The sequence below is a fragment of the Lolium perenne genome, chromosome 6, assembly GCF_019359855.2.
Source record: "Lolium perenne isolate Kyuss_39 chromosome 6, Kyuss_2.0, whole genome shotgun sequence".
Lineage (NCBI taxonomy): Eukaryota > Viridiplantae > Streptophyta > Magnoliopsida > Poales > Poaceae > Lolium > Lolium perenne.
In genome coordinates this window covers 227,238,042-227,249,815 of record NC_067249.2, presented here as the reverse complement: position 1 = coordinate 227,249,815, position 11,774 = coordinate 227,238,042, and the positions used below count along the sequence as shown (strand labels likewise).

Genomic DNA, 11,774 nt, shown 5'->3' with positions numbered 1-11,774 from the left:
GGCGATTTGCCGCCGGATTATGGTCGCGCGTCCGTCACGTGGAGATCACCTCCTCCCACTCTTCCCCACCATTATTAACCTTCCAAAAATGGCGCGGCGCAGTCAGGGGTGTAACTGCAAAGACCCCCGCCGTCTCCGTCACGTTGAATTAATTAATTCGAATAAACTAGCAGTACCACGGGGGTTTTAGTTTTATTTACACTGACATACTAGGGCAGTAGGCAATAAACTCCCTCTTGTCCCTTTCCCTTTCCTCCTCCTTTCTCCCCCACTCCGTTTCGCTTTCCCGGAGCATAGGCTCCCCATCGCTGTCCGTCGCCCTCCATCTCCTCCTCCGCTCCGCTCTCACTCGCCGCGGCTGCAGCTGCAATTCAAACCGCGCCCACCGCGGAATCCGCGCGGCCCGATTTGGCTTCAGAAGTAAGTTACCAGTTTTAATCCCTCTCCCCCGCCGATTCGGCTCCCGAATCCGTCGAAATCCCCCCGTGCGCCGCTCTGCATTTTCCGACGGATTTTTTTTAGCCGGATTTCCGGGAGCTGCATTTGGTTTTGCTGGGTCTGAATTTGGTGTTGGATTTGCGCGTTGTTGCAGAGGCTGCTGGGATTTGCATGCCCTCCATGATGTTCACCGAGGGGCTGGATCGGGACGCGCTCAAGTGGGTGCGCGAGGTGAGTCACCACCCCCTCGCCGCCACAGCCGCCGTGCATCCCCCTCAGCTGAACCCTAGCTGGGATCGACCTCTGACGCGTTGGTTGCGAATGTGGCAGGGACACGGCGCGGGCGCGCTGCACAGCCACGACCGGATGGACGCGCTGCGGGCGGCGCGGGGCGCGGGCGGGCTCGGCATGCCGCCGCCGGAGAAGTTCCGGAGCGGGCACCTGCCCCGCGCCTCCGTACCTTCCGCGCTGCGGACCAGCGCCTCATCCGCCTCCGACATGGACGAGTCCTCCGACGCCGACGAGGTCTGCAGCGGCGGCGGCGGCGGCGGCGGCAGGTACTCCGTCGACTCCTCGCCGCGGGCGCACCGCGCCGCCGCCGCGCCGCTCTACCGCTACGCCAACGCGCACGCCCACCAGCAGCAGCACCACAGCAGCTACTACTCCAGCGACGGCTACTCGGATCTGAGCTCCTCCCGGGACACGGCGCTGCCCAGGCCGCGCACGCAGCAGCAGGCGCGCGCCGCCGCCGCGTACGCGGAGGAGGAGGAGGAGTACTCCGACTCCGCCGGCAGCTCCGAGTTCTCCACCCAGCCCACTGCGGCGCGCCGGAGCAACGGCGTGGGCGGCGGGTACGCGTCGGAGTACTCCCACACCGGCCCGGCCAGGATGGAGGCGAGCAATGCGGTTCCCAAGGCTCGCGTCGCAGCAGCAGCGAACAACAAGCCTTCAAACTCGAGGAATTACCAGCAGGACCGCTACTCTGCCCAGGTCCCTGCTGCTCGAGCCAACGTCAAATCTTCCCCCCAGATGGTTCGGTTTCTTCTTCTCTGCTAAATTGATGAACCGTGCTCGGTTTGTTTAGCCCCTGCTTCACTTGCTGCTCGCTGCTGTATCAAACTTAAGAGAGCACAATTTCCACTCTGTTCCACTCCTTGGTTGCATATGAAACATCCCAACATTTTCTATGGGATAATCAAGCAATCATGTATGCGGGTAACATGAAGATCAATATGTTCATGATAAGTAGTCTCCGCGCATGCACTAGGCATTACAATTGTTCAACATAGGGATATATATTGCAACAAATGTTCTGCTCATTCAACAAACCTTCTCCAGATGCTACTGCTGGCAAGCAAGCAATCATATTTGCGGTTAGCATGATGATCAATATGGCCGCGGTAGATAGTTATTCTTTGCAGGCGCGCTAGGCATGAAAATGATTCAACATATAGAGATATTGCTACAAATATCCTGCCTATTGAACAAACCTTCTTCAGACACCTACTCTTAAGATACAAGCCCCCAGGTTGTTTGTATCTCCTTAACATGCTTCTGCATTTAGTTCACTTGGATGATGATCCGGCCAATTTTTTTTTCTACCAATTATAGGAGAAACTCGATTTTATTTACCATTATGATCTGGATAAGTGGATATTCTCTTCTCTTTGCAAATTGCAAGAAAATTTTACTTCCTCACTTCCATCATAATCATATTGTTATTGGTTTCAATGGATAATGTAACCTAGGAACTAAAGTTGCTGGCCAAAATTTTCTTTTGTGTGGGTCATCCTGATTATTAGGGTTTGTCTGTTGCCCTGCTTTCTCAAATAGATGTGAAGTTATGAACTTATGATACAGTTCTTAGATAATGGAGTGTGTATATTTTACTGATGCACAATTGAATGTGTCATGTGCAGGATGGTTTATCTGATGTCCCCAGTGCCCCACCAATACATGATTACAGTCAGGAAGCTTCACCAGCTCCTCACTGTGATACCAGAACTGGTGCAGATGCAAGTGTATCGGATGGTTCAACTGTCAAAAAAGAGGAACAGGGTGATGATATCTTGGGAGCTAACTTGCCTGACAAGACTAATAGGTAGCTTTTGTAATACTGGATACTCGATCAAACCATCATTTAGAACTGAACTGTATTTCTTATCTTGGCACGCGATTCTGACTAATCGTTCTACCATGTAGGAGCACTTTGAATGGAAAGCACAGCAGCAAGCCATCTAGTTCAGTTCCTGTTCGGGTCCCAACGTTTCATGCCAGGTATGTAGAGTACACATTAATAATAATATTTTGTTTACTGTTACATATTTCTTTACTGACATGTTTAATAAAAAACAGTTTGCAAGGGCCATGGTATTCCGTCCTTGCATATGATGCTTGTGTTCGCCTGTGTCTTCATGCATGGGCTAGAGGCTGTATGGAAGCTCCAGTTTTTCTGGAAAATGAATGCACGTTGTTGAGAGATACATTTAGGTGAGTTATGGTTGAATTATTTCATGCTTGTAAAAATCACCAACTGTAAAGATGTCATGAAATGTTCTAGCTGCACTTTTCTTACTGCTTTTAGTTACCATCTGCACAATAACAATTTTAGTTAAGGATAAGTTTGCATTTCATTAATCAGCGTTGAATTGGATAGAAGTTTGAGCCCAACCTGTTCCGTCCATTTGGACACCATCTCTTAGCTAGTGTGCCTGTGGGTCCTAGCCTGGCCTCCAAGGCTCCTAGCATGCCTAATCAGTCCTTTACCTCGGGTGGTAATAGATTCAGTCCGTCCTGGAAGCAAAACCATGCTCGAACTTAAGTCAATGTGTTCCATTGCAAGTTCAGTGTCCCTCTGTTGATGCAAATTGTAAAAAGTAAAAGACATATTGTCAGCCAAAATAGCTTCTTTGTTTGTGAACACCAATCATTCAACCTTTCATACACTTGTATCTTAGCCTAAACTAAGATACTGCCATTTTTTCCAAGAATTATAGGTCTCGCCATTGTCTTATTGCTGAGTATTATTACACTGAAAAATGGCCACAAACTCACAACGCCTTCAAATAACACACACCTGTATCTCCTCCTTTAACGCTTCAAAACTTGTCAAGGTGTTCTAAGCTGGATTGATGAAGCAAGTATCTTTGTAAGCATATCATTCATTGGTTTGAATTAGTGTAGGGTGCAAGTTACTTGTTCAGGCATGCCATTATACTACTCTTTTACATGTTACAGTACAGACATAGTTATACACCTAGGTAAATTCATCTTCTTGCGTGTTTCATTTAGCTTGCAAGATGTGCTGCTGCAATCTGAAGAGGAGCTTATGACAAAACGGGCATCAGAACTAGTTACTGAAGGCGCTCCATCAAAACCCAAGAAAACAATTGGCAAAATGAAAGTACAAGGTATAATTCCCAAATGCATACCAAATCTTTGGACTTTCTACTTGCTGTCTGCCAGGACTTCTAATAGTGTTGCTGATCATGCTAGCTGTTAGGACTTTCTCTTCACTTGCTCTGTAAACTTCTCAGAAATTGCCATGATGTTAAATGCTAACATAATTCAATTTATTACAGTTCGCAAAGTTCGTATGTCTGTAGACATGCCTTCTGGTTGCAGTTTTTCATCATTGCCAGTGGTGAGATTCGATTCAGTTAAGCACCGTTTGTCCAACGTACAATCATCAATCACATCTGGGTGGGAGACAGTCAGGAGAGTTCAAGTATCACCGCATGTACCCCCTAATAGTTCATTTTCGAAGCACAGCTTAGCATACATGCAAGCAAGTGCTCAATATATAAAGCAGGTATCTGGTCTGCTAAAAGTTGGCGTGAGTACCCTTCGCAGCAGTTCAGCAGATGAAATACAACAAGGTAAATATGCTTTAGGACTCTGAAGAAGGAAACTCTCTCTTCCCGTCTTGCGTAACTGACCCCTGCAAATCAAGTTGAAAGTGTATTTCTGTCATAGCATGCAGCCTCTTGACCCCTGACCTCATCATGTTCTGTCCTCAGAGACATATTCGTGCAAACTGAGGCTTAAAAGTTCACCTGAAGATGACGTGGTACCAATGCAGCCAGGATCTGGAGAAACACATCTTTTGTACGTACAAGATAATTTCTATAATAGCACGTAATTTTATAATGTATGTGCCACTCTTAATTTAGCCAGGATCTGGAGAAACACATGTTTTGTACGTACAAGATAATTTCTATAATAGCATGTAATTTTATAATGTATATGCCACTCTTAATTTTTTTTGTATCTGATGAAGTAGCCGACCAATTAGTCTGTTGTATAAACACATGTTTTGTACGTACAAGATAATTTCTATAATAGCATGTAATTTTATAATGTATATGCCACTCTTAATTTTTGTATCTGATGAAGTAGCCGACCAGAAATATTCTTTGAGAGATCAATTTATATTATGAAATTAGTGTGAAGCTGAATGCCTTTCTCTGGACATTTTCAGCTTTCCAGATAGTCTGGGAGATGATTTGATCATTGATGTATCCGATTCCAAAGGAAAACCCTGTGGGCGTGTTGTTGCTCAAGTTGCTACAATGGCAGAGGAACCTGTAAGATATTCTAACTATTTTGTTGCTTTTTTGGAAGTTCGTGAAAGAAAAAGATTCTTGTAGATTTCCATAGTTTGGTGCTCTTGAAATACTACGTAGCAATTATGCCTTTTGTTCGATTGATGTTACCCAGAAAACTTCTAAATTTTCTTCTGTAGGCTGACAAACTTCGCTGGTGGTCAATATACCGGGAGCCTGAGCATGAGCTTGCGGGCCGCATACATCTGTATGTCCAATATACAACTGCTGCGGATGAAAACAACAAAAAGGTACTGATGCAGGGTTATACCAACTTATCATACATTTTAAAGATGTTGATGATAGCTATATTGTATTTTTAGTTACCGAGTAGTTTTGGGTTTAGTGCATTAAGAATACCTGTGTCAGCAAAGTAAAAGGTTACGCACAAAAAAAAGTAAATGGTTCTCCGTAATATCCTCCTACTGAGTAATATTATCAATTTCAATATAGGTGACCAGGGAAGCATATTTATCACGATAAATTGTTAAATAACTGATTAAATAACATTTCTTGGTGATAAAGTGAATGAATGTGTCATCCTTTTTAACATGTTGACCAATTTCTTAAAATTTATACTCATACCTTTCTTTGTTTCTCTAGTATGGCTCAGTTGCAGAGACTGTGGCGTATGACATTGTTTTGGAAGTTGCAATGAAAGCACAACACATTCAGCAAAGAAATCTTGTCTTGCAAGGTTCTTGGAAATGGTTGCTCACAGAATTTGCATCATACTATGGGGTTTCAGATGCCTACACTAAGTTGAGGTAATTAGTTTTCTTTGGCGTTTTCATTATTGCTTGGTTTGCATCGATTTTTTTTCGAACTCCCTTCAGTGAGTGGCCTTCTCATTATTGCTTGGGTTTTGCATCAATTATTTTTCTGAATTACTTTGCACCCTCCTCCTACTCCCTTCAGTGAGCTGCTATTCATCATTCCTCCTACAGGTACCTTTCTTATATTGTGGATATTGCAACCCCGACTGCTGACTGGCTGAATCTGGTGCATGAACTCTTGCTGCCAGTATTAATGAAGAGCCATGATACTGCCCCATTGAGCCATCAAGAGGTATTTGCTCCTTTTCCATCAAAAGAAAAAGATGTTTTTTTCTTATATTTCTCTCACAAGATAGCAAATTTCTTAAATTTGGAGTGAAGTATACTACTGTTGATGTATAATAAAGTTAATAGTTAGCTGAATTGAATAAGATCCTTCCCGCTTTTGGCCTCTTAATTCTTATCTAAACTTGCTTCTGACATCTCAACATGATTATATGACTGTAATTGCTTCAATAGAATCGAATACTTGGGGAAGTTGAAGAACAAATCGAGCAGACTTTAGCAATGGTATTTGAGAATTACAAGTGCCTTGATGAGTCAGTGGTCTCTGGACTCGTGGAAGACTTTAGGCCTCCAACTGGATTGGCCGCGTCAGCTCTGGAGCCGGCTATAAAGTTGTACAGTCTACTACATGATGTGCTATCTCCAGAGGCCCAACTGAGACTGTGTGGTTACTTCCAGGTCAGTTTTTGACTGTTTTGTATATGTATGCTATCTTTTTTCTAGGTGCTGTTACTTATTAAGTTTGTATATGTTCAGGCTGCTGCCAGGAAGCGATCGAGGAGGCACATGCTTGAAACTGATGAATTTGTGGCAGGAAATTCTGAAGGCATAAAGATGGACTTGGTGTACTTTACAACGGCTTACCAGAAGATGAAATCATTGTGCCATAATTTGCGTAATGAAATTTTTACAGACATTGAAATTCATAATCATCACATACTTCCCAGGTACTTCGTTGTTTCTGGGCCTGATGTGCATTTTTTTAACACTGTTCTCTGTACAATCTATGATAATCATCCACTGTAAAATGATTCTGTTACCTTTGCTTTGCTTTATTTCCTCTTCAGTGAATTATTCCAACATCTGTTTATCCCTCTGTTTCCACAGTTTTGTCGACCTCCCCAATTTGACAGCCTCCATCTATAGTGTGGAGCTCTCAAATAGAATACGCTCGTTCCTTGTTGCCTGCCCTCCTGCTGGCCCTTCATCTCCTGTTGCAGATTTGGTGATTGCTACTGCAGATTTTCAGAAGGATCTTGCCAGCTGGAACATTTGGTAATTATCCTTCTCAACTGGGTTCTGTTATTGCACCTGTGTCTTATATATTCAAGACTGACGTTTTAATTTATTCCCAGCACTATTAAAGCTGGCGTTGATGCAAAAGAGTTGTTCCATTTATACATTGTATTATGGATTGAAGACAAACGCAGAGCATTGCTGGAAAATTGCAGGCTGGATAAGGTAAATGCTTCTCTGTTTGCTTTGGCAGTTTGGCTGATTGATATGATAAATAGTTGGCACAAATTTCCAATCTGCTGTTGTTGGTGGCCAACTTTGAGTCATGTATTTCTTTCTCTTTTATTTCCCCTTGTTGCTCTGCTTGAATGACATTGGCTTGACTGTTAGCGGAACCACTGATATAACTAAAAAAACTCGAGCAATCAAATGAAGATTGTTGACACTGCTGCTGTAGTGATCTGAACCCTAAGACTGCTCATATAGATAATAACTAAACTAGCTTTCTAAAAAGGCTCATATTTTGGAACAGATGTAGTACTGTATTGAAAGTTTTGTTAGTGCCCATGCATCATGCATGCACATGCACATGCACATGCACAATGCACAAATGTGATAATTTTCAGTTGAAAGGTGGCCATGTCTGGGGATAAATGCTTGCCATGCTGGTAGTTTCACTACATGTAATTCTGATGGCTCTTTTAAGTTGAATGATCTGGTAGTTAAGGCACATCTTTTTGACTCTTTATTCTGAAAAGCTGTTAGCTTGCCGTACAAATTATTGTACTATATCTATATGCGGGTGCACCCAGCTTTTCAGTATTTAATATTTTTTATTCTTATCCTGCAATACATTTGCCGATTATCAGGTTAAATGGTCAGGAGTTAGGACTCAGCATATGACAACACCTTTTGTTGAAGAGATGTATGACTTGTTGAAGAATACATTGACAGAGTATGAGGTTATCATTTGTCGGTGGCCAGAGTACATATTTGTTCTTGAGAATGTATGTGGAGATTCACTTGCAAATCCTTAAATTATTTGTTTACATCAGAATAAATACAACTAACCTTGTGCTATTGGGAATGTTGTAAAAAAAGGCTATTGCAGATGTTGAGAAAGCGGTGATCGACTCCCTCGAAAGGCAGTATGCGGAGATTTTGGCTCCACTAAAGGATTGTATCGCCCCAAAGAAATTTGGCCTCAAATATGTACAAAAGCTAACAAAGCGCAATTCGACGTGCCCATATATTGTACCTGAAGATGTGAGTTTTGCTACGCATTCACACTTGTTAGAATTTGTGATTTTCAATATCTGACTCCTGTCTACTTTCAGCTTGGAATCCTCTTGAATACAATGAAAAGACTATTGGATGTTTTGCGGCCACGGATCGAGAGCCATCTGAGGTCATGGAGTTCCTGTATACCTCATGGAGGAAATACAGCTGCCATTGGTGAAAGACTCAGCGAGGTCACTGTAACATTGAGAGCCAAATTCCGAAACTACATGCAAGCAGTTGTTGAGAAGCTCTCTGAAAATGTGAGTGTTTTCCCCACATAACTCTTTCCATATTCTGTTGTCCTTCTGCATACATTTTCATTCCATGAAGCTAGTCTCACAGTGGATCTGCAAAACTGAAACCACACTTCTGTTGTTGAACGTTTTAACCAAACTTGATTTACATCTTGATATTATCATCGTATTGCAAATGTTAATTGGTATGTTATGCTGGGTTGCTATATGGATGTGGCGATTGCATGAAGGTATATTTTTGGTGAATTAAGCCTGATAATAGTAACTCGTGGTAGCCTTTTACATGTTCGCCGCTGCAGCAATTTGGAATATCTAGTCCTGAACTTTAGTTTTACTGTCAGTTTTTCGTGGGAAGCTTTTATTGTCACCTGGATAAATATGTGGGTCACTTAGGTGACAATACTTAAGATATTTTTATGTGCAGACCCGCATGCAGAACACCACAAAGCTCAAGAAGATCATCCAGGATTCAAAAGAATTGGTCATGGAGGCTGATATCCGCAGCAGGATGCAGGATTTGAAGGATCAGTTAATTGAGGCAATAAATCATATCCACAAAGTCTCCGAAGTTCATGTGTTTGTAGCCATATGCCGGGGCCTTTGGGACCGTATGGGAAAGGTATCTGAAAGATCAGTGGCACCATTTTTTTTTCTTATCATATGAGTTACTAATTAACCTTTGTTTAGGATGTCTTGAGTTTCCTGGAAAATCGCAAAGAAAACAAGGCCTGGTACAAAGGGGCGAGAGTCTCAGTATCTGTAAGTTCATTTTTCTACTGTCCCCATTTTACTGCTCACAAGACATTTCTTGACTGTCTTCCTGTCAGTGTTGCTCCTCTTTGCTGTCGTTCTCATCTAAGCATAATAATGCTGCAGGTTCTTGATGATACGTTTGCATCCCAGATGCAGCAGCTGCTTGGTAATACGCTCCAGCAGAAGGACCTGGAGCCACCTAGGTCGATAATGGAAGTTAGGTCAATTCTCTGCAAAGATGCTGCACCCCGACAAAAGAACTCCAGCTTTTACTATTGAGCATTTCTTCATGTACATATGAATCATGCGCATTAGAATGCGCAGCTTTCCCTACAAGCTAGAATCGGCGGGGGGAGGTGTCATGAGGTGAAAAGGCCAAAGGGGCAACGTGGAGATCTTTGTAAAGAAGACGAGACAACAGAATACCGAGAAATAGAATAGGGCTACTGGTGAAATACATGATATGAGAAGCTAGCCTATCTTGGTAATCCATCAAACAGTGCTTTGCTGGCTAACCAGGTTCAAGTATCCTCCCAATTTCTCTGGGATGGGGTGGGTTGTAATTCATAGGGACTAGGGAGTAGTTTAAGTTTCACTGGTAGCATCTAGCTAGCTGAGCTTTCACAGTTACCGATCTTATTTTCTGAACATGTAGTCTGGATTATATGAATTTTGTAATCTTGGTAAAATACTAGTAGTAAAGAGCAAGACCTCTGATGATCATCGATGGCCTTGTATAGTAATGGTTCGGTGAAAGCACACTGGTATATTTACTTCATAGATGAAATGCTTCACAGTTTCAAGCAAACTCCTGCTTAGATAAAGAAAAAACATGGTTCTTCTGCATGTATTCTACTGTTAATTCTCTAGTGGAGAAGATAGATAGAGTTACTATTACCACCTTTCTAGTAATATTTTGATCACCTTGTTCTATGTAAATTAACACATTTCTTGGTCGATATTCACATAGCACCACCATTACCAATTGATACAAACTGAAAGCATAACAATCACTTTCTCTTCGTACAACTTGCAACATCTTGTCATGGATACATCAATTCGCACAGAACCAGATAAAAAAAAAGATGCATCCATCACAGTGCTACCATGCACTGATCATCAGGGGTATTGACTCTTCCACCGCTGCCTCGCCATCTCCTGTGCCTCAATCACCTGGATCCTGCGCTGCCTCTTTGCATCAGCCTCTTCCTAATACCTAGGGGCCTCTTTGCATCAGCCTCTTCCTAATACATAGGGGTGTAAGCAGGTCGGATCAGATTTTGCTCGTACCCTATCATTTACCACCTATTTTTCCAGATTCAAATCGGAGTGGATATTGACCGGTTTTGGATTCAAATATGGATATATCAAACTGCGGATTCGAATCGGAAACAAGACAGGCTTAGACCGGAAACACAAGTAGTTAGATATATAGTTGTTGCAAATTTTGAGAGCGATTTAAACTTTTCCTCTTGTGTAGTTAAGAGAAAAGACACAATTTCCGTTAAAATTTTAGCATTTGTAGAAATGTAGACCTAACCATGCTCGCCAAATGAATTTGGCAACTCAATAACAACTAACATTGCGAGATTGGCCTTGGCTTTTGACTTAAAAATCAGGTGCCTACCCTTAATTTTTAGAATTTTTTTTATATTTAGTTATTTGAGAATACTTGTCATACATGAGCGTTAAAAACTAAAAATTATGGAGGTGTGCCCGCCCTACAATATTATCGTGTGTTCGTTCGCCACTATGCGCTACCGACAATTCAATAAGTGTTAATCGGTTATGGCCAAGCCAATATGTGCTAGTCAGTCATGGCCAAGCCGACAAGTTCATTGACCGGACTCTATGTCTCAGCGATGAACCGGTCGGCTACACCTAGACCGATTAGTACATGTCGGTTTGGGCCAAGCCGTGGTCATATTATTTTTCAAAAATTCCCTAATCATGTACTATTTTTATAATTAAAAAATATTATTAAAATAAGCTACGGAGTGGTGTTTTAAATACACTTTTAAAATGTTGAAAATTCGAACATAAAATTTAATGGGTACATCTCGAAATTCTACATGTTCACAAAGTGGTTTCATAAAAAAATCAACATTTTTAGTGTTATGTCTAAAAAAGATAAATTTTGATGTAAAAAAATGTGTACGCGGGAGTGTTTTTTTTTTGTCTTTTCCACACAAGTAAAAAAAATGTCAGTTTTTCGTAAAACTTGATAGGCACATTTAAAATGTCGATACATAAGTGCAAAATTTTTATTTGAATTTTTTAACATTTTCAGATATTATTTCTGGTGACAGAAGCATGTGGCGAATTGAATTTCTGTAGCAAGCGTGCTAAACTAAGTTCCTTTCCCA

The 11,774-nt window shown here is 42.0% G+C and overlaps 1 protein-coding gene across 2 annotated transcripts; it reads left to right on the top strand.

Moving 5' to 3' along the window:
- Positions 1 to 270: 270 nt before the first annotated feature.
- LOC127305886 (uncharacterized) lies at positions 271 to 10,131 on the top strand. 2 transcript variants are annotated; one of them, XM_051336478.2, is made up of 23 exons: positions 271 to 420; positions 593 to 669; positions 769 to 1,470; positions 2,358 to 2,539; positions 2,641 to 2,715; positions 2,794 to 2,928; positions 3,730 to 3,848; positions 4,020 to 4,316; positions 4,458 to 4,545; positions 4,919 to 5,024; positions 5,183 to 5,293; positions 5,646 to 5,809; positions 5,990 to 6,110; positions 6,338 to 6,562; positions 6,641 to 6,831; positions 6,992 to 7,159; positions 7,240 to 7,345; positions 7,990 to 8,127; positions 8,222 to 8,386; positions 8,458 to 8,661; positions 9,080 to 9,274; positions 9,343 to 9,414; positions 9,532 to 10,131. In XM_051336478.2, the coding sequence occupies exons 2-23, from the start codon at positions 610 to 612 to the stop codon at positions 9,685 to 9,687; spliced, it is 3,780 nt and encodes a 1,259-aa protein (XP_051192438.1). In that variant the 5' UTR covers positions 271 to 420; positions 593 to 609; the 3' UTR covers positions 9,688 to 10,131. The 2 variants fall into 2 exon arrangements, with proteins under 2 accessions (XP_051192438.1, XP_051192439.1); XM_051336479.2 differs by lacking the exon at positions 593 to 669 and having other exon boundaries at positions 272 to 420.
- The last annotated feature ends 1,643 nt before the right edge of the window (positions 10,132 to 11,774 follow it).